This window comes from Amblyraja radiata, chromosome 23 (genome assembly GCF_010909765.2).
Source record: "Amblyraja radiata isolate CabotCenter1 chromosome 23, sAmbRad1.1.pri, whole genome shotgun sequence".
Taxonomy (NCBI): domain Eukaryota; kingdom Metazoa; phylum Chordata; class Chondrichthyes; order Rajiformes; family Rajidae; genus Amblyraja; species Amblyraja radiata.
This window is the reverse complement of record NC_045978.1, coordinates 27,911,848-27,938,846: the sequence shown is the minus strand read 5'-3', so window position 1 is coordinate 27,938,846 and position 26,999 is coordinate 27,911,848. Positions and strand designations below refer to the sequence as shown.

The following is a 26,999-nucleotide window of genomic DNA, read 5'->3' as shown; positions in this document are numbered from 1 at the left end:
TCACTCAAGAGTCCTGCTGTCTTTTTTCATTTTAATCGTTGATAGTAACTCTCTGCTCTCGTCTCCTTCATATGCTTGTCTACCCTCCCTTTAAATGTACTTTTGGTGACTGCCTCCAATCATGTTGTTCCCCATGAGTGAACCCATTCTTTGTTTCCATTCTATCATAGGCTTTTTCATCATTCAACTCTCTCACCTCTTAACTGTGTTTTGTGGTTTTTGTTTTGTGTGCAAACTGAGGTTTGTAGGTTAATTGGCTTGGTAAATGTAAAAGTTGTTCGTAGTGTGTGTATGATAGTGTTAATGTGCAGGGATCGCTGGTTGGTGCGAACCCGGTGGGCCGAAGGGTCTGTTTCCGTGCTGTATCTCAAACTAAACTAAACTATAAAGATATCCAGTCTGGTAACCCTTTACTGACTTAAATATCCTTGCATTTCTGGTATTATTTGAATAAATCCTCTCTGCACACTCTCTATTGCCTTTTTATCCATTTTACTATGTGATGACCAGGGTTAAACACACTACTCCTTCAATCATCTAACCAAGGTTTGATGTAGAGTAAAGGGCCTGTCCCACTTGGGTGTCATTTGTGCTACAGGCCGGTAGTGAATGACGCGCGACAGTCATCTAGCAGTTCGACAGTCATGCGCCAAGTGCTCTTGAGGGCCCTGCTTCATTTGGGAGCCATTTGCGATGTCGTTCGTATTTAGTCCGATCTCTGTGGCAAGGATTTTCCCAGTGAAAAAATTTCAAAACTACGTGCGCTTTATACCCGGGTGGTCACGTGGTGCAGCGCTCAAATGACGCGTCGACGGCGTACGGGCGGTGCATGGTTACGGACGTTGACACGGTGACACATAATAAATTAGCATCGGCAATGTTTGTGTGTAACCATGCGTCACCACGCGCTACACGTACGTTGTCAGTACATCAGCGTATGCCATCAGTATGTCAGAGTGCACAAGGGATACGTCATGCAGGTGGCGTGAGAGGATTTTGAGCATTCCAAAATCCTGGGGTGCAGCGCGTTACCGCGCATCACTGCATACGCCACCACGCCTCACCGCACGCCATGCGTGCATCACAATGTGCCAACCAATTTTTAGGATGTCGCGTAAAAGACGTGCAAATGACGCCCAAGTGGGACAGGCCCTTAATAAGGAGCTGGCATCTTTAACCTGTTAACAGGTTTGCAAGCATATCTTGATGCAGCTAGCTCATGCATGTTCAGATTGTCTCTGATCAGTTGGTGTTCATGATCTGCATTCATGTTTCCTCAGTGAACGGAGTTTCTTGGGCAAATGAAACACAGAGGCAGAAGAGCCACACATTCAATTGTCGAATGCTAGTGCAGATTCCTTATGATTCTTTGGAGGAGTCTAATGGAAATCACGAAACACGTCAGAAATATGAAACCATGCAGTGCTTTGCACTCTCTCAGCCCAAGGCTGTAACTGAAGAGGGTGAAGGTAAGTTCCTTGTATGTTCAGCATATAATATTTCAACGTGGAAGATGAAATTCAAGTGGGTGTCATGAGGTGAATTTGTCATAATGTTCTTTGCATTAGTTGTGGGTGAATTAGACTTCTCTATGAATTTATTTACTTCGGCCAGTTTCTACATTGTTGTGCGGATTGTTTGGTTTTTGGGTCCTGTAATTTTATTCATGTACCCTTTTAAGCATTACATCAAGTACATCAAGATTCAAGATGGCGGCGCTGGCTTAACAGCTGCGGCCCACCTGCAGTCCGTCTGTTTTTTTTTCTTTCTTTTTGTTCCTTGTCATGTTTTAGTTAATTTTGTTTTATTAAGTTGTGTATGTGTGTGGGTGGGGTGGGAGAAACATGCTTTGGTCTCTTCCTTCGGGGGATGCGACTTTTTCTTCGGTCGTATTCCCCGTCCCCGTCTCCGTCTGCGCCGAGGCCTAATGGCGGAGCTGGCAACATCGGAGCTGTAGCAGCGGCAGCAGCGGCGGAGACCCGACTCGGCCCCGAAGCTGCGGCGGCGGCGGCAGCAGCAGCGGAGACCCGACTCGGCCCTGGAGCTGTGGCGGCAGCGGCAGCAGCAGCGGTAGCGGAGACCCGACTCGGCCCCGAAGCTGTGGCGGCGGCGGCAGCAGCAGCGGTAGCGGAGACCCGACTCGGCCCCGAAGCTGTAGCGGCGGCAGCAGCAGCGGAGACCCGACTCGGCCCTGGAGCTGTGGCGGCAGCGGCAGCAGCAGCGGTAGCGGAGACCCGACTCGGCCCCGAAGCTGTGGCGGAGGCAGCGGCGACCCGAGTCGGCCTCGGAGCTGTGGCGGCTGCAGCGACCATCCGCGGAGTTTGAACCGTCGCCTCGGCGCAGAGGGAGAACAAAGAGGGAAGAGACAGAGACTTTAAGATTTTGCCTTCCACCACAGTGAGGAGGTGTTTGGTGAACTCACTGTGGTGGATGTTAAATTTGTGTTGATTGTGTGTTTTTTGTCATTTTTTAAATTATATGTATGACTGCAGGGAAACAAAATTTCGTTCAGACCGAAAGGTCTGAATGACAATAAACAAATCTAATCTAATTTAAATGGTCTGGAATCTTATGATTCTGGCCCTAGTAGTGATTTTTAGGTATTATACTTTCATTTACTAATATATTTTTATTTTATACCGAAACATTTCAAGATCACAAGCTCCTTATTTTTCCCCTCTCTTTCTTCCAAACCATTGTTTGCAAATTTTTTTTTCAGTAGCTCAACCTGAACTAGTTGCTTACTTAAATCAAATTGTCCTTTATTGCAACTCAATCATCCATCCAAACTGGCAGTTCTAATTACTGCACTTTATTGTAGATTAAATACAATATCAATCAATCAATAAATTGACAATTATCATTCTTATTGCTTGGTGACAACAATTGTGAGAGAAATAGGAATATTAAGATAACTAAAAATTTGGGGAATGTGGAAAAGTTAAGCTAACGTTTGAAAATAATTTTCTCTCGCGAAGGGGGTCATTTCTGCTGGTAACAACATCCTCAGATATGCTTCCTTAGTTGAGAAATATGTCCAGCATCATTTGATATAGACACAAACTGCAGGTGCTGGTTTACAATAAAAAGACGTAAAGTGCTGGAATAACTCAGCAGGTGAGGCATCATCTCTCGAGAACTTGGATAGGTGACGTTTCATGTCGGGACCCTCCTTCAGACTGAAAAAGACTACAGGAAATATGACAAACCCTGTTATGTGCCAAATCTGTTATCCAGAAATACTGCCTGACCTGAGTTACTCCATCATTTTGTGACCATTTCATGTACATAATTTATGTGATGCCTGATGGATGAGCTAATCTTCGAGGATACCACCGCTGAATGTTGTGCTATCCTAATTCAATGCTCATTTATATGCAGCGTCACAGATTTCGGCATTTAATTTCCCTTCCCCGAGTTCTGCAATATGTGACCAAAGACAAAACCACTCCAAGCTGAGTTGAGATTATCTAACTTTGCACGCACTTAGGTTTTCAATTGGTAAGATTCTTTAACTAATTGGACTCCAAACAAGCTTCATCGAGGATACGAATGACCTAATTTCTTAATCTGAATGCAAACTCATTAAACCTATTTGTCGACTAATTCGTTTTATTATACCAGCTGTAAAGATCTGCTGTCTCAAAGGAATGATTGTACAAGAAGACTTTTACCCATTTATTTTGACCTGTTACTGACTGTCATTTGCCAGGGAAGTAAATATGATGAAATAAAATGTATTGGTAAAGAATATTTGAGTTGATTATTAACATGGAAAGTGGAACTGAAGCCTGATTTTTGTTGCTCCAGATCTTCAGTCCTGTATGATTTGCGTTGCAAGACGGATTACACCAGTGGAACGATCACAGTTCCCCACCAGTCCTGAAAGCTTTGTCACAAGACATGACATAACAGGTGAGTGTTGTGGGAAATCAAACCTAATATAAAAAAAGGTCTACCATGCCTTTAACCCAGTGCCCTCCATAATGTTTGGGACAAAGACCCGTCATTTATTTATTTGCTTCTGTACGCCACAATTTGAAAGTTGTAATAGAAAAAAATCACATGTGGTTAAAGTGCACATTGTCAGATTTTAATAAAGGCCATTTTTATACATTTTGGTTTCACCATGTAGAAATCCTTTTCACGCCATTCATCACTTTGCTCCAGTTGATTGAGACGCACAACTGGCATGTGACCTACCCTGTTCCCGCATCTGCCTCCCCCGTCCCAAAACCAAACTAAATCACAACGTACAACTTGGGAAATACAATATTGTTTGAGGCATAAACATCACATTTAGTAGGAACAGACAGTGCGCATTTACCCGATCGATTCCTCTCAAGATTTTATCCACCTCCATAAGATCAATTGTTGCACACATTTGTTTCCCCAACTCATTTGCTGAGCATCTTCACTCACTGCCTTCCAATTGAGTCTCAATTGTTGAACTTGAGCTAGCTCAACAAAATAAATATGTTTCTAAATCTATTCAACCAAGCCACACCACAATGTACAACTTGGGAACTACTGTATTGTGTGAAAGGCATAAAAATCAAACTGACACCACGATTTCTGATGTAACCTCATAATCAGATTAATGTCACAGTCTTTATCAATCTCTTTAAATATGAATTGGCTTGATATTGTCGATGTAAAACACTCATTGATGGAGAATTGGAACTTTTAGAATATTTTAATATCTCAAAGAAGCCTTAGATAAATAGAATTTGCCTTCATTTTATGTGATGTGGACATCATAGCAAAGCCAGCATTCATAACTAACCCATCACAAAACCAGTCTCCCGAACCTCCCTTGACGCTACTCCTCACGTTGCCTTGGGAAAGCAGTCAAAGTAATCGAGGACCATTTCTACTCTGGTAATTTCCTCCTCTTCCCTCTTCCGTCAGGCAGAAGGTACAACATACCACCAGATACAGGAACAGACTCTTTCTTTCTGTTATCAGACTATCGAATGGATCTCTCATAAACTAAGGGTGTAGCCCCAATCTCCAAACTTGCACTGTTGTGGCCCCTGTACTTTTTTGTTTTTTGCACTTTCTCTGTAGCTGTAAGACTATATTCTGCATTCTGGTTATTTTCTCTCCTTGTATTACGTGTATTTGTGTATAGCTTGATAGTATTCGTATGGTTTAATTTGACTGGAAAGCAGGCAAAACTATGTTTTTTTATGACAATCATAATACTAATAACTGCCCTTTGCAAAGTTATTGTGCACCACTCACGTCACTGCTGCAGACCTAATGAAGATAATCCTACATTATTTGCGAGTTCCAGTGCATGAAACCAGTGAAAATGAAGGAATGATATTATGTTTCCATGCATCAAGATGGTGTGCAAATTTGAAGGGAAACCTAGAAATGATAGTCTCCGTACATCTTTTTTGTGAACCAACATCTGCAGCTCCTTGTATCCCATTGAGTTCCCATTCATCTACTATTTATCTACTGTTCTTGTCATTGAGTGGCAGATTGGCAGATTGTAAGCTGGTGATTATTTGGTATTCAGTACACTCTAGACACAGTGACCGAGCGACTGTATATTTAGTAGTGCATGTTGACCAAAAGCCTTTTGTTACTTTCCCTGTTCCAATTTTAAAATGGATTTGTATGAAGTTCCTTTTCCCTTTTATTTCTAGGCAAGATAACTTCAATCGATCCAAGTTCCCTGCGTGCCTCGATGAAGCCAGGTTGGGAAGATCTTGTGAGGAGATGCATTCAGAGGTTCTTTCACCATAATGATGGACAACCATGGTCACTGAAAAGACATTACCAAGAAGGTGAAGTGCTCTTTCATGCATTAGCTGAGAAATGAATGGTTGTTGGATTGTGAAGAGTAGTTGGGTGCATACAGATATTCCAAAGGAGAGTTGAGAATTTTATTGAGATGGATGTTAGAAACAAGGCATGTCTTCAACCATAGTTTCATAACAAAAACATAATTGAAGCTCAAAGATGGTGCTGTTTTAGAAACTACTAATACTCTTTTAACTCTTATCTGCACTCTGTTTCCTTTCTCTTTTATTAAACTACCTGTTGTACTTGTGTATGGTATGATTGTCCTCATGCATGGTATGATTTGCCTGGATAGCATGCAAACCCAAATGTTTCCCTGTATTTAGGTACACGTGACAATAATAAACTAATAATAGAAGCTGCATTGAAGCTAAATGCTCTCTGATATTCTGGTCCACGACTTCACTGGCACATAACAAAGTCTGATTAATGATCTTTTCCCTATTGTTGATTAATTAATCATATCTTATTGCCTTTAAGCTGTGGAGCTGCAAATTGTACTAGTAGCTTGCTCATCTTGATGGGGATGTGGTTGGTGCTATTTATTCAAACCTGTTCACCTTAGCGCTTTGCTAAGTGCTTGATATGTTATGACATGCACAGTGAATTGTAACAATATTTAATTAATTGAACCTAGAGCCAATTAAAGATCATTGGATTAATTATTTTAGCATGTGCTGAGTGTATTTTTATGATTTAAAATGCATTATTACTAAAAACATTTATAAAACAAGGGTGGCTGGAGCTTCCTAAATTTAAAGCAATATATCCTCTTTAAGGAAAGATATACACGGGTGTAATTTATCCACATCCATGATACCACTTTAACGTCTGCTTAAAAAAACATACAAAAATAAATGTGAAGCAACAAACTAAAAATAAAGATTCAGTTGCATTGGTGGCTCTTCAATTTAATAAAATGTAAAATTGATGGTGCCTGTTCATTTGTATGATAACATTATTTTTCTCATCCTATCTAGCCATGATGCAAGGCCAAGCAGAGAGTCCGTTGTATCGGTTTTCCTTGTCAGATGGCACTATTGTCACTGCACAAACCAAGACCAAGCTATTGCGCAATCCAGCATCCAATGAAACCCTTGGCTTTGGCTCCACACATCTGCTTCAAAGGTACAGGAAAGCAAGTCTTAGTTAAGTTAGAAACTGCAGTTGTATGTAGATATGCATCCACTGGCCCATACATATGATCTAGAGTGGAGTTTTAAGGACCTGTTGTGGTTTAAATTAATTAAAGTGGCATGTGGTAAATAATGAAGTCTGGTCACATATAATACATCTGAAATGGGACTGGAGTCACTGGAGCCGAACTTTGGAATAGAACGTATACTTTGCTATGTCCTGCATATGTGACTAAGGATGAATTCCACCCCAGATGTGTAATTGAATTTTAATCTTTGAGTGAGAATTGAGAGTTTCTGCTGTAGCTTCAAGCATAGTGCTGTATTTATTGTTCAGTTGGGTGGCAAGCGTCATGGTATCTATGCAAACTCCACTTTTGAGCAGAGCATTTTTTTGTTGTTGAAATTAGCACAGAACAGTTTTGTTTTCAGCGATCCCTTTCTTTGAATCGATGACCATTAAGAAGCCTAATTAGGCGACTGCAGGACACTATGCGCTCGCCACATGTTTGCGGGTGGTTGCCGGGTAGTCACTTCCATGGTCGTGAGGAGTTCCCGCATTCTGGGAACTATTCGCGGCTTCATTATGGTCACCGCAAATTCATTAGGCTATTTCTTGTGATGGCACAGTGGGGGCAGTGGAAGAGTTGCTGCCTACAGCTCCAGAGACCTGGGTTTCATCCTAACTACGGGTGCTGTCTGTACGGAGTTTGTACGTTCTCCCTGTGACCGTGTGGGCTTTCTTTGAGTGCTCCAGTTTCCTCCCATATTCCAAAGATGTACAGGTTTGTAGGTTAATTGACTCCTGTAAATTGTAAATTGGCCCTAGTGCGTGTGTGGGTTAGTGTGAGTGTACGGGGCGGCGCGGACCCGGTGATCTGAACGGTCTGTTTCCACTGTGTCTCTCTGAAGTAAAGTAAAGTCTAAATTAAAGAAGGTTGTCCCACCAAAAGAGACTGAATGCTTTGAGCCTGTATTCCATAAAGTTTAAAATAATGAAAGGTGAACTTATTCAAACATATAAGACCCTAATTGGCCTGTCCCACTTTGGCGACTTTTTAGGCGACTGCAGGAGACCCTGCGGTCGCCACATGTTCGCGGGTGGTTGCCGGGGAGTCGCCTTCATGGTCGTGAGGAGTTCCTGCATTCTGGGAACTAGTCGTGGCCTCATTATGGTCGCCGTGGATTTTTTAAACATTTTACATGACCCTTCCCGTATGCAGTGCTTTCACCGTCTTAATTACAGCGCCAACCTTCCTGTTCATCGCGGTGTGTGTCTGTATCACGTTAGCTTTACACCGTGTGAATTTCACTCAGACAGCGCTCCCTCCGCTTGCCCTGTCCCCCGCTTGACAGTCGCCAGCAGTCGCCTGCAAAATCGCCTAAGCGGGACAGGCCCATAACTCATGTACACAGCATGCCATATGGGCAGTTACTTTGTATCTCGTCATGGTTAATATACTTAACCTATTTTGTGTTTTGCTTGCACTCAGCATTAATTTATCTTGGTTGATTCTGTAAAGGATTTGGGTTTCTACAATAATAGCCTACACAATTAGGTTTATATGAGATTTATGCTATTAGCTATTAACTTAATTGTCATTTTCAGTTCCTGCATTAGATTGCAGTTTGAGCATTTAATAGGCAATTATAAAGAATCACATTTTCTTTTGATTTTATGACATGTATGACTTTTCAATGTTTACTAAATTGAGGGCATGAGTAAAGCACTTGGTGTGTCTTTTTTTTCTAGCTGGGCAGTCTAAAACTGGAGGGTGCAGGTTTAAAGTGAGTGGGGAGAGGTGTAAATGAAATCTGAGGGGCATGTTTTTCCACATTCAGAGATAGTGCTGTTCTGCCATAGGAAGAGGTAACAACAAATACAATGTTGAAAAGACCTGAAAAGTCGCCAAAGCGGGACAGGCCCATAACTACCCCCTCCCCCACCATTAATCTAGTCAACAACATCCCCCACACCTGAGTCCTGCAAAAAATGTGGCACCCATGCCAGGTGAGGCAGCTGACGTCAACCTTATCGAGACTTCCGTGCCAATTGATGGGTCGAATTTGCCCCTTGGGGCCGGGGCTAGCAGATCGGTTCTTGTAGCCAACTTCCGCGGCCAACTGGCGAGTGGAATTTGGCGCCTGTGGCCGGGGCTCTGGAACCTGCTGAATTTATCACCCACTGACCGGAATCAGTTATCTTATTCCCATAGTTTACTTCTGCAGCCGACTTTGTGGGCCTGTATCCCGGCCCCCCAATGCCATGACCTCTGTTGGTCTGGCTAAATGGAATATTCAAGAAGGCTCTGCAACTAAGGGTGCTGGAAAATCGGTGATGGGCCTATACTTGAATAGAAAAAGAGTGGAACTATATGGGCCTAATCCAGGCAAATGCAACAAGCATAGATGGGCGGCTCTGTTGGCCGGGCAAATGGGCCCGAAGGGCCTGTTTCTGTGCTTAAGTCCATGGGTCTAACCATATCAGTAGAGATGAGTGATATATCTGATCAGATATTCAAAATGCCTGTAGAAATCATTGTTAATTGAATAACATACAGTTATTGTCAAAATGGGAATTCCCTGCTTGGGTCTTTGTCTTCACAGTGAAGGCATGTTAAAATGTTGATGTTGGCTCTTACCTCCAGTAATCTTGTCTTACCCGCAGGGAACAGAATGGTTGCAGGTTGAATCAAAATAACATGGGGCAAGAAATGATGAAGACGCTTGCCACAGCAAATGCAAACTCAACGGGCAACATGAATATGTCATCAGGGGGAACAGGACAAGGGATGCCAGTTCAAAACAGCATGGCCTATGGTACAAATAGCATGAATGACCCCAGTTCTATGGGGCAAATGGGAAGATTTGGTGCAGGAAGTGGGACTACAAGTGCAATAAACCTCGGGCCAAGCATGCAGGCACCTGGTTTACAGGGTAATAACTATGCACTCACCATGAACAGCCCCCCACACAGCAACCCTGGAGTGAACACCACCCAGCAGAACTTGATGCTTTCACCAAGGCATCGACTAAGTCCGCGAATGGGACCTGGTCAATATTCTTCAGCTGGTGGGATTCAATCACCAGTGGGACATGTAAACAGCACAGGAAATAGCACCTTCTCCAGCAGTTCCCTCAATGCACTTCAAGCCATTAGTGAAGGATTAGGAGTTTCACTCCTATCATCGCTGTCGTCACCTGGTCAGAAATTGGAATCTTCCCCGAATGTGAGTTTGATCCAGCAACCAAAGATGGGCGGCATGGATATAAAAGAATCTCCTGGCCTATATGGGGAACATAACCAAGTTGAGAGCACGGTGGGTCGACCAGAAAGTAGAGATGCTCATTCTGATCAGAAGAACATTAAGGAAAGTAATCTGAACCTTTTCAATAACAGTGACAATTTAGAGGGCCAAAGAAGATTCCATGAGAACAAAAACCATACCAAGCTTTTACAGTTGTTGACCTCTCCATCGGATGACATGGGGCTGACTTCATTAACTAACTCCAACTTGGATTCCAGTATTAAGGATTCCTCTGCGGGCATCACAAGTCCGACAGGAGTTTCCTCAACCTCGACTACAGCCGGAGCTGGTTCTGCTGCAACCGCTTTGCATGGCTCTTCTTTACAAGAGAAACACAAAATTTTGCATAAGCTGCTGAAGAATGGCAACTCTCCTGCTGAGGTGGCCAAGCTTACTGCAGAGGCTACAGGCAAAGAGTCATGTCAGGACTCTGGTAGCATGACACCAGTGGGCGATGCTATGATCAAGCAAGAACAGATGAGTCCAAAGAAGAAGGAGAATAATGCACTACTGCGCTACCTGTTGGATAAAGATGATCCAAAAGAACTAACTTTAAAGGACATTAAGCCCAAAATAGAAGGAATGGACAAAATGGATCCTTGCAATGCAGCAAAGATGTCTAGTTCAATACAAGTGAAAGAGGAAGTTCGTATCAAGACGGAACCAACTGATCAGGTAAGACTTAAAAATACTGTATTTTACTGCTGGAGAGATATTTCAGTGTTTATCAGCTGTAGCTGTGTTGTACTAATAAAATATGGATTGCTAATAGGGGTTGGTATTTGTTTAAGGAAGCTAAATAATGGAAGAATACGCACAGAGTTCATGACAGGCAGTGTTGTGTCTCCACGCCACATACTTTCATTTTTCCTCCATGCTACCGTTTTCTGTTGCAGCTGAATAGTTATAATAATCAGGCTTTGGAAGAGTTTAATCCAACTTTCCTCATGCTCTGAACACATATATGCTTGTCATAGTGAACTGTTCCAACCTAATAGGTGGTAGAGGTAGGTGTTATCCCCTGAATCTTCCTTTCCATTCCTTTCCAATTTTGTCCTACTTTGTGATGCGACATAGTTTGGGAAATCACTATACAAAATGCCCGCTCTAAAGGTTTAGATTGTTGTGCAAATGGTTGTTAACATTCAATTGTCACTTTGTCATAAGCAACAGGCTAATGTTTCTAGTTTCTCTCTCTGCATTATTTCCCCTAATTCTCTGGCTTCATCTCCTGGAGATGTCATTTGCGGAGGTGTGACGTTTTTCTAGTGGGGCTGCAATTCAGAATTTCAATCAGAAAACACAATGTTGGAAGCACAATTGCCTCATCTACCCCAGTTGAGAAAATTGCATGGAAATGGATCTGATTTGGGAAAACTCAAAAAATGAAAAAGAGAGTCAGAAAATATGATGAACCTAAGTACGTTGCATCTGATTCAGATAGCATGATAAATTCATGCTGTTTACTCTTGGAGCAATTTCAGTACGCATCCAGACTTGTTGTTCATTTGCTTCATAAATAAGCATGAGACTCCATTTTCTCAACAATCTGTTAAGATTGTACATCTGTTAATCAGGGCCTCAGCAGTTGCTTTATTGCTGCATGGTTATTGCACAGCACGGTAAATAATGGGTTCTGTACTGTTCGGGTGCTGTTCCGATTGCCTTACTGCAGTCTTGTTATGTCTGGTATCCAAGTAAACAATTCCATTCCCCAATCTGCAGATTAATATGGAAGATCACAGGAAGAGTTGGCAATGCAGGCCAATGTCAACAGTGAATACATTTTCACGTCTCCTATCAACCATACTTTTATTCATGATTACTGCTAAAAGATGATCACCCCCATAAATCTCCTATCAATAATGTACTGGTAGGGATTCCTACCTAATTTCAGGTTCTCTACGGCAACCTTGCACTTACCACTGAAAGCCTAACATCTATGTCTTCCAACTCACGCACACTATCAGTCCTTCAATTGTGATGGAGATACCACACTCTTCTGGTTTGCAAGCTACAAATGTTCTAAATCCCCTCTTCCACTTGCACACCTCTCTCCTTGTTTTTAATTGAACTGTAGCCTGTCAGGGTAATAGTATAAAGGTGATAAGAGATTGAAAATAAACCACCAATTGTTATACCACTCTGACACCAGCTCAGCTGCTGACTGTGTGTACTTTTGAGGTTAGCTTAAAGGTATGTTTTGCACATAATGGGCTCCATGACATAGTAAGAAATGTAGGTGTAAGCTTACTGAATGGTGCGGCTTCACAGCTATTTACTGGCAAGAAAACCAGTTTGATGACCTTGGACTATCCTTCAGAAAATGGCTGACGAGTATGCACAATTAAATGTTCTTTTCACACAGGCTTTTTGACAGAGCTGGCGATATCAGGGAGCGAAGAAGAGTCTCAAACCAATCTTGCCGAGACTCTTATGTAGAATTAGAATCCCATCTTTTCTGGTGTGGGAGTGATGAGCAACTTCATGAGCAATTGCAAATCCAATCAAAATTCATCACCTGAAGGTGCACTAGCAGAAGCCAGTCAACTCTGGTTACAGCACTGGAAGCTCAGAATTCTGTGGGACCATCAAAATTAGAGAAATGCAACATAATTGTATGGCCCCGGCAATGCTGAGTCTCTCTGTTCCGAAGAAAACAATCCAAGATTGCTTAAACCTTCATTTTTAACTGATATCCTCTAAGCCAAGGAGCATCCTGATAAACCTCCTCTGCACCATCTCCAAAACCTCAACAACCTTTCTTTAGTTGGGTGACCGGAAATACACACAATACTCCAAATGCAGCCTAACCAAAATTTTATAAAGCTGTAACATTATTTCCTGACGCTTGTACTTGATGCCCGGACTGATGAAGGCAAGCATACCATACAACTTTGCTTACTGTATCTACTTGTACTGCTACTTTCATAGAGTTCCTAAAAAAATCAGTCAAGCTTAAGGTGTGACCTGTCCAGATAAAGCCTCACTGACTGTCCCCAATGAGAACATTCTCTTCCAAATATGTGGAAATCCTATCCCTAAGAATCCTCTCCAACAGCTTGTCCACCACTTGCTCACCAGTCCATAATTTCCTAGATTATCCTTATTTTCTTTCTTAAACAAGGGATCAACATTGGGTTCTCTCCAGACCTCGTGGTCATCGCCTGTGGCGGGAGACAACACAGAGATCTTCATCAAGACTTCAGTAATCTCCTCTTGCCTCTCTCAATAATTATGGATTGATCCCATGGGGGCCCTGGGGATATACATCTTGTTATTCTTCAAGAGACCCAAAATACTCAAAATGCCTTTCTATATTAGTACACCCCTGATCTCCCTGTCTTCCATGTCCTTCTCCTTGATGAATACCGATGCAATGTATTTGTATAGTATCTCGCCTACAGTCTCTGACTCCAAGCATAAATTTCCTCCTTTATCCTTGAATAGTCCTACCCTCTCCCTGGTTACCCTCTTGTATTTAATGAATGTGTAAACATCCTTGGGCTTCTCTTTAATCCAACTTGCCAATGACATTACATGGCTCCCTTCTGGCCCTTCTAATTCCTTGTTTGAGTTATTTCCTGCTTTCTTTATATTTCTCAAGGGCCCTGGCTGATTTCATCTTCCTAAATCCAGTTTCTTTTCCAGTTTGACCAACTTTACAATCCTCTCATCGTTCATTTTGCCTTATCTTGACCTCCATGTCTCTCCTGTCCGGAATATGCTGGTCTTGAACTCTGATCAGCTGGCCTTTAAATAACTCCCACATGTCTGATATGGACATACCCAACCACAACTGTTCCCAATTTACTCTCTTTAGCTCCTCTTTATTAAAGTTGTAATATGTCCTTCCGCAATTTAGTACTATCCCCCAAAGTTCGGACTTGCCCTTATTCATAACTATCTTAAGACTGTTCCCAAAATGCTCTCCCATATGCCAGTCACCTGGCCAGGCTTGTTTTCGAATAGGAGGTCCCCATTCTGTTTAGACCATACATAGTGTTTCAAGAAACAGTGACTACTTTTGAAAACACTGATGAATTTTGACCCATCTTTGCTTAGTACCCTTGCACTAATTAAGTCCCAGTCAATATCACCCACTACAACAATCCTGTTTTTATATTCTCTCTATAAAAGTTGCTCTATCTCCCATTGGCTATTGAGAGGCCATTAATATACAATTGCACAACCTTTTATCCGAAAGCCTTGGGACCAGACACTTCTCGGATTTTGGAATTTTTCGGATTTCGGAATGGAAGATTTTTAGTGTAGATTAGGTAGGTAGGAGCTTTGGTGTGCAGACGACATCCTGGAAAAAATGTCCGGTTTTCGGAGCTTTTCGGTTTCCGGAACTCCGGATAAAAGGTTGTGCACCTGTAATCCCATTAGTGATTGCACCTTACTTTTGAGCTCTTCCCATATTGCTTCAGTGGATGAATCCTCCAGAATGTCCTGTCTAAATTGAGTTGTAAAGTTTTTCTCTGATTAGTCATGCCTCTACCTCTTTTACCTCCCCTTTTGTCACATCTGAAACATCAAAACCCTGGAATGATGAGCTGCCAGTGCTGTCCCTCTTGCACCCAAGTCTCTGTAATGGCCACACATCCTAGTTCCATGCACTGATCCAGGCTCTAAGTTCATCTTCTTTACCTACAAGACTCTTTGCACCAAAATAAATCCAGTTCAGCCCATGTCTCACTATGTTAATTATCCTGTCCCTGCTAGCCTGTTCTTTGAGACTTACTTGTCTTAACATAATTCTTTCCATTATTCATTTGACCTGCTGATCTGGTTCCCACCCCTTGCTTGCCCCCCCAGTCCCTCTAGTTTAAGACCTTCCTGCGAGGATGTTGGTTTATGAAAGGCTTCTTTGGTTGATCTGGAAACATAGAAACATATTACATTTGGTTCTTTGATGCTTTGTGCATACAAACAGTCTTCATTTATTGTTAATTTATAGTTGAACTGAATGGTCCTTGAACTATTAATGCTGATTTTTCTTCTGTGTTGTGTTTTAGGCAAGCAATGAACTGGATACTTTGGATGATATTCTGGGTGATTTGCCCCAGTATTATACAGAGTCTGGGAACAGCATGATGAATAAACAAGCGATGTTTCAGGATGCCATGGCATTCGAAAGAGGTCATTCACCATCACCAGGGGCATCCAAACAAATCCGTGGCAGTAGGTTGCATTTATTACTTGCAGTGTTGATACTACTTTGGCTTCATAGGGAGCAAAGCTGCTCCACCTGCTGTCTGAGTCTACTAATGCTGGAGACTTCAAACTTTGGTAGATGTATTAAATCATAAACAAAATGCTTCAAGGTTGAAGGAATGGGCTGCATTAAGTGCTATGATATGAAAATATTTGAAGTTTGGGGAAATAATTGGTAGTGCGGTGGTATGATGTTGGTCACAGAGAAGTCAGTGTCTTGTTAGAAGGTCCAGCATGGAAAAGGGGCATGAGCCTAATTTGTCACTGGAATTGACCTGTGAATAGCCATGCTTTATTCAGAAAAAAATCTCCTCTCTGAATGTGGGCTGGAGGGAAATGCTGGTCATATTTAAATGCCCATTTTCAAATAGAGTATTATGGTAACATGTCATCTTTGTTTTTGATTCATTATGTAGCTCTCAAGTAAACATTTTTGAAGTCACATTTGCTGTAACTATTCAAACTAAATCCCAAAGATTTGATAAACACTTATCCTTTGAAACATCATGTGAAACCATTAGTTCACAACATAGATCCATATCCATATTGATTTAGTGAGGGAGCTAGGTGGTACAAAGGATGCTGCGCTAGTGACACAATAGTGAACTTTCCATGCTATGTCAAATCATGTTCCTTCCTTAAAACTTAAAGGAAGTCAGTTTTAAGCGATGACCATAACCTCCGCTTCCATGCCCTGTCTAAGTACAAGGGAATTAAGCAATGAAGACTGGATGGCCCAGATTCTTACGGCTTGGATTACAACGGGACATTTTGATTGACGTTGTATTGTATTAAAAGTCCAAATATGTTGGTAATTCCACAACTGTGGAAAGCCCCATTTCCAGTTGCAGCGACTGCCAAGAGACGTCCTTGAAGCGAGGTCACAATAGGCGTAAGAATACATTTTGAACTTGGGCAATATTTACATCTGGTTCAATGTATGCACAATGAACCTTTTATGCATTTGTGATATGGGGAGAATTAATATGGGGAGAAACTATAAAATTAGGATAAGAAACTCCAGCAGCAAGTTTTGTTCTTTTTACATTTGAAAGTAAGTTGAATGTACTGAGAATTTCATGCCATCTAATTTGGAAAGCAATTGGCTTTATCTGGGTTACATTTTCTGCACTGATGGAGTTGTGAACTTGTCCTGTGACCTAATTACTTAAAATAATTGCTTTATCATTGTGTGTATTTTTGAGTGGGACTGCTTGAGTTTGTTTTGTAGAAAATTGTATTGATATTGTTTACTTTAATGAAATCAAATAATCATTAATTTCTACTCTAGACTGTACTGTAAGAAAATTTGTGAATTGAGAAGAGTTTCACATTAAGATTTAAAAAAAAAGAATCTCATTGTTCAGGAAGACACAAGCAAGCTGTGCGTTTTATGTCCTTAGGATATCGCAATGTGTTTCGCGCCTATTAAAGTTCAAATGTAGTCACACTTTTCAGCAAATGAAGCAACCAACTTCTAGCTGCTGCCCAACCAACAATGAGCTAAATCATCATTTTGCTTAGTCATGTTGACTGGGGTGATTATTGGCTAAACAATTCATTTGTCATCAAATGCAGTGCATGTACAAACAAACCTGCAGTATTTTTGCAACCAATTTGAGAATGCAGTTTATGGACTTGATATTCTCTCATGGTTTAAAAAAACTTTTTTGTGTACCTTCTTAAAGAGTGAGATCAACCATCAGTCTTATTCAAAGGGTTTATTTCAACATTTTTGTATTTTTGCTTCTCTGCTGATTCAATATAGTTTTCATTTTAAAAAGGAATACTGATAATTCCTATTTTGGAATTGATTGAATACATTATTAAGGACAGTGAATTTTTCATAAAGGTGAAAGTCACCATCACTGTTCAATGCTTGCTAGGTTTCTCAAGTAATTATCTATAATACCACTACATTTTCTTTCAGGAAAAAATTAAATTACTTTCACAAATGTTTTATTTTCCTGTCTACAATACTCAAAGCAGTTTTTTTCCATCACTTTTGAAATTGATCACCATAAATTTATTATTGCTTCTTGGCCTTTTGCTTAATAAGAAAACATGTCTATTATTTGGCATATATTGCCATTGTGTTTTCTGCCTCGTTAAAAGCCTTTACTGAATGTTATGATTTTTGTTTAGTGCTTTACAATGATGGACAGGCACAAAGGTGATATTTTGGGAAAAGGAGATGGGGATGGAAGTCAGTGATGTAAAATTACCAGTACAGATGATGGGTAGAGTGGCCTTAACAATATGTGAACAGAAACCGAATAGCAAAATGTTATTTTGCAAAGTGTTATTCATATTTTGCTTTGTATTCCTATTGTTTTATTTTACCATCTCGAACAGGATAACTCTCTGTGTCAATCTTCTAGCTTTAGGCAGTCCACCACCTATGCAATCCTCCAGGCCTCGGTTTAACCGAGCTATGTCGTTGGAAGTTAGCACTCAGGGACAGGCCAGTGCAGGAGTTGGCCCATCTCTGAGAAGCACCACCCCTTATGGAATGATGGCAAAGCAAGCAATGATGGTAAATCGAATGGGAGGCAGCCAAGAGAGTTTTGTGGGAAGTGCAGGTATGTATCCTCTGTGAGAAGTACACTTTGTGAATCCACTGGGGAGGGGGAAGACACCCAAAAACTTGGTATTACAGCCATCATCCACTTTTGCATTTTGAAGCATTCCATTTATAAGGAAATGTCACATGCTGCAAAAACAAGTTTTTGTTGAAGAATGTTTATAATCTGCTTAGTATAGAGACATGTTATTTATACGAAAGAGCCTATCGTCAAAAGCTAATGCTGGGAAATGGATGAACATTTTAAGAAATGAGCCATTGAATAACTGAATGAGAATGCACTTACAAGCTCATGTAAAGATGTGATAACATTCTGAAAGGAGCTAAAAAGGTTGAGTACTGCTAGGGTTGTCGTTTAGTTGTTGAAGCGTCTATTTAAAACATGCAGCTCACTTTTTTTAAGGAAGGCAAGAAATAATTTGCAATTTTCAGATCTCAGAGGCAGAGCAGATTAATAAACTTTTACTCCAGATTCTCCTTTTGAAATGCCCTGACTCTGTCAGTGTAAGCGGCGCAGCAGTAGAGACCCTGGTTCGATCCTAACTACGGGTGCTGTCTGTACAGAATTTGTACGTTCTCCCTGTGGACTGCCTGGGTATTCTCTGGGTGCTCCGGTTTCCTCGCTCCGGTTCCAAAGATGTGCAGTTTTTTAGGTTGATTGGCTTTTGTGAGTTGCTCGTAGTGTGTAAGGTTCGAAACTTGGATATTATAGAACTAGTGTACAGGTGATCGTTGGTCGGTGCGGACTCGGTGGGCTGAAGGGCCTGTTTCCACGCAGTATCTCCAAACTAAACAGAAAAACTAAACAATGATAATCCCTTTGCGCCCAGCAAGCTCCAGAAGCAGTAACATGATGATGATTAGGTAATACTTCCAAGATATCGATTGGTGGATAATTGCTGGCTAGTACAGCAGGGATGGCTACCCTGCTCTTTAAACCAGTGCAATGGTGCTGTTATAGTGTCCTCCGGTTACATGGTTCTCCCATTTGGAAGATAGCTCATTATTCCTGAATTCCTGGCTGTATAATTCAAGATCATTGGGAAAATTGCATAAACTTTGTCTTCAATATTTCACTAATTTAGGAAGGCAGTGAATTGCACATTTGGGTAAGTTATACATTTTCTGTTGAGAGAAAGGACTTGTTGGAAGTAAACTTCATTGCCCAATTTGCAACCATTTTTTTGAGAACTTGATCTATCAAATTACAGAAATAGGGAAAAATATATATATTTCCAAGGTTTTAAAATTTACATTCTAGTAATTCATACCTATGTTTGTTTGCTTAATTAAAATAACTGTTCAAAGTTTGCAGTAGCAACAGGGAGCATGTACTTATTCGCGAGCTGAACAACTGAAGTAGTGTTCTCAAATATATTGAAACCTTCCTCATGGGTTTGCCTTGAATTCCAGTGTATAATTTTCTTTTTCATGGTTATATGTACTCAAACAGAACCTTTAATGACTTGAATATCAGTGTGACGTGGCCCAACTGCCCCTTTGTCTATTTAAAATTCAGTCACTTGATTGTTCCCCCCCCCCCCCCCCCAATCTTTTTTCTCCATTTTTACTTTAGTATATTGAACTTGTCTATGTGACCATCAGTAATGTCTTATTACTGCTATTTCTGATCTGCGTTAAAGTTACAGAATCTGGTATAGTCAAAAAATTTCAATATTACTCCTTTAATGTGACCTGTGCCTCCCCCTCCCCCTCCCCCATTGGAATGCTATTGATGATATTCTTGTAAATGTCTCTTTCTCACTAATCATTGCTTGTTGTCTTGCAACCATCACCCAATTCACCCTGTTTCTTTTCTGTAAAATCTTGGACGATTATGCGGTCATTTTTTATTTGCTGTTTGGGGAATTTTATTTAGAATGCTGCTAGCAAAATTTCACCTGGACAAATGAATTACATGGGTGTGCGTTATGAACTCATGTGAATATCCTGTGGTGGACTTCTGTGACCATCGCAAATGTTACAGAAGAACATTACTGCATTCACTTTTCTTCGTGCAGCCATAATATAGGATATAATCTGGCATCGTTCATTGTTCACAGTCATGTTGCAGCACATTGTACTCCTCCAGGTGCACAGAGCAGTATGAGTATTGCTCAGCAAACGGCGATGGTAACTGGAGAGTGGGGACTGCAAAACTCTGGTGGAAACACAGGCCCCGTGTCTATGATCAGACCAGGTGCAGAGTATGGTTCATCAATGCAAAGAGGTGTCGTGAGTAACTCCTCACTTGGAATGCAGATGCGATCCAATGGACAATCTGGTGCAAGAACATTACTCCAGCAACAGATGATGGGAATGCGTAAGTTTTATCTCTTTTCTCTCCCCCGCTTCCCCAAAACCATTGTACCCCTGCAAGTATCTTGAGAAAAAGGATGGGTGACTTTCCGGGTTTGGACCCTTCTTCAGTCCCGACCCGAAACGCTATCCATCCTTTTTTTCGAGAGATACTGCCTGACCTGCTGAGTTACTCCAGCACATTGTGTCTATCTTCAGAATTAAAGTTAGTTAAATGCAGGCTGATTGACAAACACACAATAAAATATGGCCGATTTTGGAAAACTGAAATAAAAGCACTAAGTGCTGGAAAAGCTCAATAGGTCACGTCATTTTTATGGAGGGAGAAATAATTAATGTTTCGAGGTGACAGTTCTTATCAGAATTAGGAATATTTACCAAGATAAAATGTTTTTGAAAGGGAGACCATGGATAGCATAACTGATAGCAGATGTACAAGGTTTGTAGGTTAATTGGCTTGGTATAATTGTAAATTGTCCCTAGTGTGTGTGGGATAGCGTTGGTGTTCAGGGATCGCTGGTCAGCGTAGATTCGGTGGGCCAATGGAGCTGTTTGTGCGCTGTATCTAAACTAAACTAAACATTTCTGTTCAAATCACAAGCAAGATCTTGAGCATTCTGGTCATCTTAATTCTGTTCCTCACTCCCACTGACATTTTTGCTGGATTTTGCACTGTTATAACGATGCAATCACACCGTTGAGATATGGAGCTGTACAGCACCGAACCAGGTCCTTTGCCTCCTTCCCGCTTCCACCCCTCCTTCCCCACCATAACTTTAGGCCTATGCCCTCTAGTTTGAGAATCCTCTACCCTGGGAAAAGATAGTGCTTACTTTATCCATGCAGCTCATGATCCTAGTGGAACTTCTTTCTTTGGAGTGTAGGAGGCTGAGGGGTTACCCTAATTTCACCAGCGTATCAAAACTCTCCCTATAATCCAGTAACATTCTGGTGAATCTCTTATCCACCCTTTTCTAACTTCTGACAAGACACGTTACAACCCTTTGCATTTAACGCTGTACAACAATTTTACATAAGTACAATGTTTAGTATTTTTATTTGTCACACTTGTCCTGTGTTTGTTTGATAATTTCATATTTCTACATTTCCAGCTCCCAGGCTGCCAGGTTCTTTCACCTTGCACTTTTTGACATTTAATCTTTCAAGCCTTCTCCACATTTCAGACCTGTTGTTCTCCCCTCACTTCTTCATATGTATTTTATATCTATTCCCAGTACTGATGGGAGGTCACTGACCTGAAATGTTAGGTGGATGTGAAATGCTGGAGTAACTCAGTGGGACAGGTAGCATCTCCGGAGAGAAGGGATGGGTTCTCTCCAGAGATGCTGCCTGTCCCGCTGAGCACTCCAGCAATTTGTGTCTACCTTTGGTTTAAACCAGCATCTGCAGATCCTTCCTGCACGAACCTGAAATGTTAACTCTGTTACCATTTAGTTCACAAAAGCTGTCAAACGTGTTAAGTTTTCTCTTCAAATTTCCAGCATTTACAATATTTTGGTTTAGCTATTTTCTAAAGTTTGGAGGTCCTTTCCTTTTATTTATTTTATAAGTATTGTAGCTGAGTGTTTTTGTTTCTTCGATTGGAGCAACAGACTTGATTTTTAAGAACTAGGAGAAAAACACTTTTATGTATATTCATCTGTATAAGTGGATTGGAGTGAGGAAGAAAATATGGTTATTATTCTGCTACTTTGTTTTAATTTTGTTGCCCATTTACCTTATTATGCAGGATCTTCAGAAATGGATATGGGTCTTGGAGGCCCCCAGTTTGGGCAACAACAGGGTCCCACCAATCCATCTACTTCATGGCCTGAAGGTGTTCTTCAGATGGAACAAGTGCCTTCAGGCAATCAAAGCAGGTTAGTGTGTGGTGGAAACAAAATTGGTTGGGCTGCTTGTTTTAGACTCTTATAAGATTGATGATACATGTTGACATTGGAATCGCTTAGTCGTTACTTTTTGATGGATCATTTCTATCTTTGCTTCATTTGGCATTGGGTTAAAGGATGAGACATAATTGTATTAAATATCAGAGCAGGTACGAGATGATGAATAGTTTGCTCTTTATGTTCAAGCATTATCAAATGTAGCATTAGTTAAGGGCAGATTAAAAGTCCATCTCTGGTATTTTGTATCTCTTATCTGTTATTTACATTTCGCTTGTAAGTCTCTTTGAGGCCTCTTTGCTGTTCGTGGCAAGTTAACAAGCCATTAGTTACTGTGATATTGTGCCCCACTGGAGCGATTTTGTTACCGCCCATACTACGCCCAATAAAAAAAAACTTCCATGGTGGCATTTGGGAATTTCCATCACGCTGCAGCAACTAATCACACAAGTATCCACTTTGTGAGAGTTTAACTTTTTAAACTGGGGTTGAGTTAGCCAATCTGCTTTACGACTATCATTGATCAACATTTTCTTTAACTTGTCTGTTGAAGTGTAAAGACTGATGATATGATCTATCCTACTGTTGGAAAAAAGAACTTAAAGGTGCTCTTACATCAGCTAATTTTCCCTACTTCCTTTGACAAATCCCAAATATCTATCGGCATCCTAGCACCGTAATGCATAAGATTAGACTTTAGAATTTCAAAATGGCAGGGAATAGGTCCTTGCAGTCTGTGGAATTTCCCTCTCTTTATAATTCAGCAGATTAATGCGACTATTACCAACATACGTGTGAAGGGAGGTAATGACAGCAAATAGAATTATTCTAATGGATATTCAGGGTGAAGAAGGGTTTCGGCCCGAAACGTCGCCTATTTCCTTCGCTCCATAGATGCTGCTGCACCCGCTGAGTTCCTCCAGCAATTTTGTGTACCTTCAGGGTGTTACACTTGGCTGGTGAACTCTGCCACGAGGTTGTTTCACTAAGACTTTACTTTAGACTTTAGAGATACAACGTGGAAACAGGCCCTTCAGCCCCCCCAACTCCACGCCAACCAGTGATCACCCCGTGCACTAGCACTATCCTAAACAATTGGAATAATTTACAATTTTCACCGAAGCCAATTAACCTACAAACCTGTACGTCTTTTGAATGTGGGAGGAAACAGGAGCACCCCGGGAAAACCCACTCGGTCACAGGGAGAAAGTACAAACTCCATACAGACAGCGGCAATAGTCAGGATCTGTAAGGCAGCAACTCTACCGCTGCGCCACTGACATAACAAAAACCTGACATAAATATAACAAACCTACCGGGTTGTGCTATCAGTCTCGAGCTGTTAATGTGGTAACAATGGGAAATTAATCTTGATGATTCAGTGAAAGGGAATGTAGGTGATGACATACTGGATCTGCCTGCAAAAATAGTTCTGTTCATTTAGCTCACATTTTTGATTATCAATTTGTACCTGCAATGATACATTTGGTTGTAAATTGTTCATTACAGGCAACCATTTGGAAGCTCCTTGGATGATCTTCTTTGCCCTCCCACTACTGCCGAAGCTCAGAATGATGAGAAAGCTCTTTTGGATCAGTTGGACACACTGCTGAGCAACGCAGATGAAATGGGACTGGAAGAAATTGACAGGGCATTGGGAATTCCAGATCTTATCAGTCAGGTGCAACAATTAATCCTAACTAATATGTATTTTCTTCAGTCTGAAGAAAGTCCCTTCAAAGATGCTGCCTGACCCACTGCATTCCTCTAGCACCTTGTTTTTTGTCCTATCTATAAATGGCTTTGACATGAACTAGGCTACTTTCTATATGAATAGCTTAAATTAATGAATTATTTGGAGCATTGCATGCAATTCTGTCCTGTTATGCGAGTGCTTTGGAAAGAGTGCAATGAAAGTTTATCAGAATGATAGGTACAAGGTGCTGAAGTAACTCAGCAGGTCTGGCAACATCTCTGAAGAAAAATGATTTATCAGAGTGATGCCTGGATTAGGGGTATTAGCTGCAGCAAGAGGATGGACAGACTTGGATTGTTTACTCTGGAACGCCAGAGGTTGTGGGGAGACCTGATAAAAGTATATAAAATTGTGAAAGGCATACATCAAATACTAGTGGGCATAGCTTTAACGAAAGTTAAGGGAGAGCGTTTTTTTACGCAGAGGGTGTTGAGTGCCGGAACATGTAGCCAGGGGTGGTGGTTGAAGCAGAGATATTAGTGGTATTTAAAATATTTTTCTATAGGCATATGGATATGTAGGGACTGGAGCGATATGGGTTCTGTGCAGGTAGATAAGTGATGGTCTTGGCATCATGTATGGCACAAATATTGTGGGCCGAAGGACCTGTTCTTGTGTTGTGCTGTTCAATGCAATCTGTAGAATTTGCCTGAATCTTTATAATTAAGCAGATTTGACCAAAGTACTACTTTTGAAGTACCTAATTTTCTAAAGGTGTTACATGTGAATATTTGAGTTTTTCGTTAATGGTTTTCCAAAGTTAATTAGATTGCTGTTATTTATGCTGCCTAGGCTCAGCCTCTTGAGGCACACTCAGAACTCTTCTCGGGACAAGACACAGCCATGATGTTGGAACAGAAAGCTTTGTACAGTCAGCAGTTTGCTTCACAAGCTGGTCCAGCACAAGGATGTTATCCTTCCATGCAGGGTCAACAACCGGGTTTCAACCCCATGATGAATCAAATGGGTCAACAAGGCAGCTTTCCCCTTCCCAACATCCATGCTCGAGCAAACTTTGCTCGGCATCGTATGCTGAATGCTTCTGCTCCCAAGCAACTACGATTTCAACTTCAGCAGAGGTTACAAGGACAACAGCAGGTGAGAGCAGCATTTCTGGAATTCTGATTTTCATATCAAAGATGTTTATGATTGTTAACATTTCCATTGTTTGATCTTGCTAACAAAGAAAGGACATGGCACAGAAGCAATGAAAACATCTGAACATTTTGCGCCACTTCTAATCTTAACTCCTTATCTCACACATTGTCTTTTCACCTCTAGCCTTTGTCCAACCATCTATCAATCACGAACCCACCTCACATGTATCCACCTATTATTTACGAGCCATTGTCCTGCCCCCACCTCTCTGCGAGCTTTCTCCACCACCCCACTATAGTCCATCTGAAGAAAGATCCCATCCCAAAACGTCACCTATCCATGTTCTCCAGAGCTGTTGCCTGACTCACTGAGCACTTTGTGTCTTTTTTTGAATCAGCATCCGCAGTTCCTTGTGTTTACTTTTGAATATAAGCTCATTGGATGCTGACTGAACTTATCAGGTGGATTTTAGAGCAATTGTAAGGTTGCCGTTTGAGAGAGATCTTGAGCATTTGCCACAAAGTCCCTGATCATGTTGCCGTTTGCTATTTTTGGCGCAAGCCTACAAGCCTAGAAAGTTTATGTTAGATTGCAAAAAAGACCTCTCAAGGTCACATTTATTAACCAAATTATTTCCAGCCAGAGTGGACCTGATTGCGTAATTAAATCTTTGATCAAGCCTGTTAACCACGGTGCTGTAAGTGTCTGAAGTAACTGTATACTCTTTTTAATGGGAGACACTTCGGTGGTTCAGCCACATGCTAAATTTGTTTTCTTCGTGAAACGGCAAAATCAAAATCAGAAATGTACTCTGCCGGACCTCCCTTCAATTCTTCAGCTTAGATTGTGTTGTCAGTAGGCATTCTTTATTTTAGACTTCAGCGATACAGCGTGGAAACAGGCCCTTCGGTCCACTGAGTCCGTGGCAACCAACGATCACCCCGTACATTAGCACTATCACACACACTAGGGACAATTTACAAATTTACCAAAGCCAATTAACCTGTAAACCTGCATGTCTTTGGAGTGAGGACGTAGCACCTTTTTCCCTTTTTATATGCTTGTAAAATGTCTTGGGATTATTATCCTTAATGCTATCTGCCAGAGCTATCTCTTGTCCCCTTTTTTGCCCTTCTGACTTCCTTTTATTAGCTAATTCCTATTTCACGACACTCCTCTTGGGATACACTTGATCCCAGCTGCCTATATCTGTCCCATCACTACTTCTAACACTTGACCAAAGCCTCAATTTCCCAGGTCATCCAGGCCTCCTTACATTTACCGGCCTTACTCTTCACTCTAACAGGGATGTACATGTCCTGAACTTTTGTCTGCACACTTTTTAAAAACATCCCATTTTCCTGACATTCCTTTTCCATCAAACAACCTATTCCAATTTGCTTGCCAATTACTCTGGCTACCTGCTCATTTTGAGTACTTCTGTCAACATTCTTAGTTGAGGGCAATTCTGTTTGGTAATTCAGTTGGTTGCACCAGTAAACTGGCTATTAACAAAGGACATGTGAACAGGGGTAACAACTTGCCCTTGGCCTCTTCTCAGAAACTCAGTAAGTCAAATGGTGCTGCAATGATGTGGGGATGCATTCTGCGTTTGAATCAAAATTGAAAACACTTTACTCATATTTGTATTTTAAAGCTTATGAATCCAAATCGTCAGTCCCTTGGAGTCAAACTGGAAAGTCCTAATACAGTTAATCCAGCTCTTCGGCCAGGCATCCAACAGCAAATGGTGGCACAGGTAATGACTCACTTTCAGACTTTTATTCTCTATATATTAATCTGTTTTTACCCAAAACATTTTAAAATGTGTTGTCTGTGTGTGGGGGTGGGGGA

The 26,999-nt window shown here is 41.2% G+C and overlaps 1 protein-coding gene across 9 annotated transcripts in view; it reads left to right on the top strand.

The window, feature by feature from the left end:
• Nucleotides 1-26,999, top strand: part of ncoa3 (nuclear receptor coactivator 3) — a 209,252-nt gene that overhangs the window by 169,894 nt on the left and 12,359 nt on the right. For all 9 annotated transcript variants that reach the window (XM_033041878.1, XM_033041883.1, XM_033041875.1 and 6 more), the window contains 12 exons: nt 1,281-1,469; nt 3,811-3,915; nt 5,661-5,801; nt 6,798-6,945; nt 9,622-10,936; nt 15,283-15,448; nt 17,863-18,063; nt 20,158-20,388; nt 22,135-22,264; nt 23,801-23,972; nt 24,840-25,145; nt 26,803-26,904. In XM_033041878.1, the coding sequence (XP_032897769.1) occupies nt 1,281-1,469; nt 3,811-3,915; nt 5,661-5,801; nt 6,798-6,945; nt 9,622-10,936; nt 15,283-15,448; nt 17,863-18,063; nt 20,158-20,388; nt 22,135-22,264; nt 23,801-23,972; nt 24,840-25,145; nt 26,803-26,904 (3,206 nt within the window). The remainder of the gene's footprint in view (nt 1-1,280; nt 1,470-3,810; nt 3,916-5,660; nt 5,802-6,797; nt 6,946-9,621; nt 10,937-15,282; nt 15,449-17,862; nt 18,064-20,157; nt 20,389-22,134; nt 22,265-23,800; nt 23,973-24,839; nt 25,146-26,802; nt 26,905-26,999) is intronic.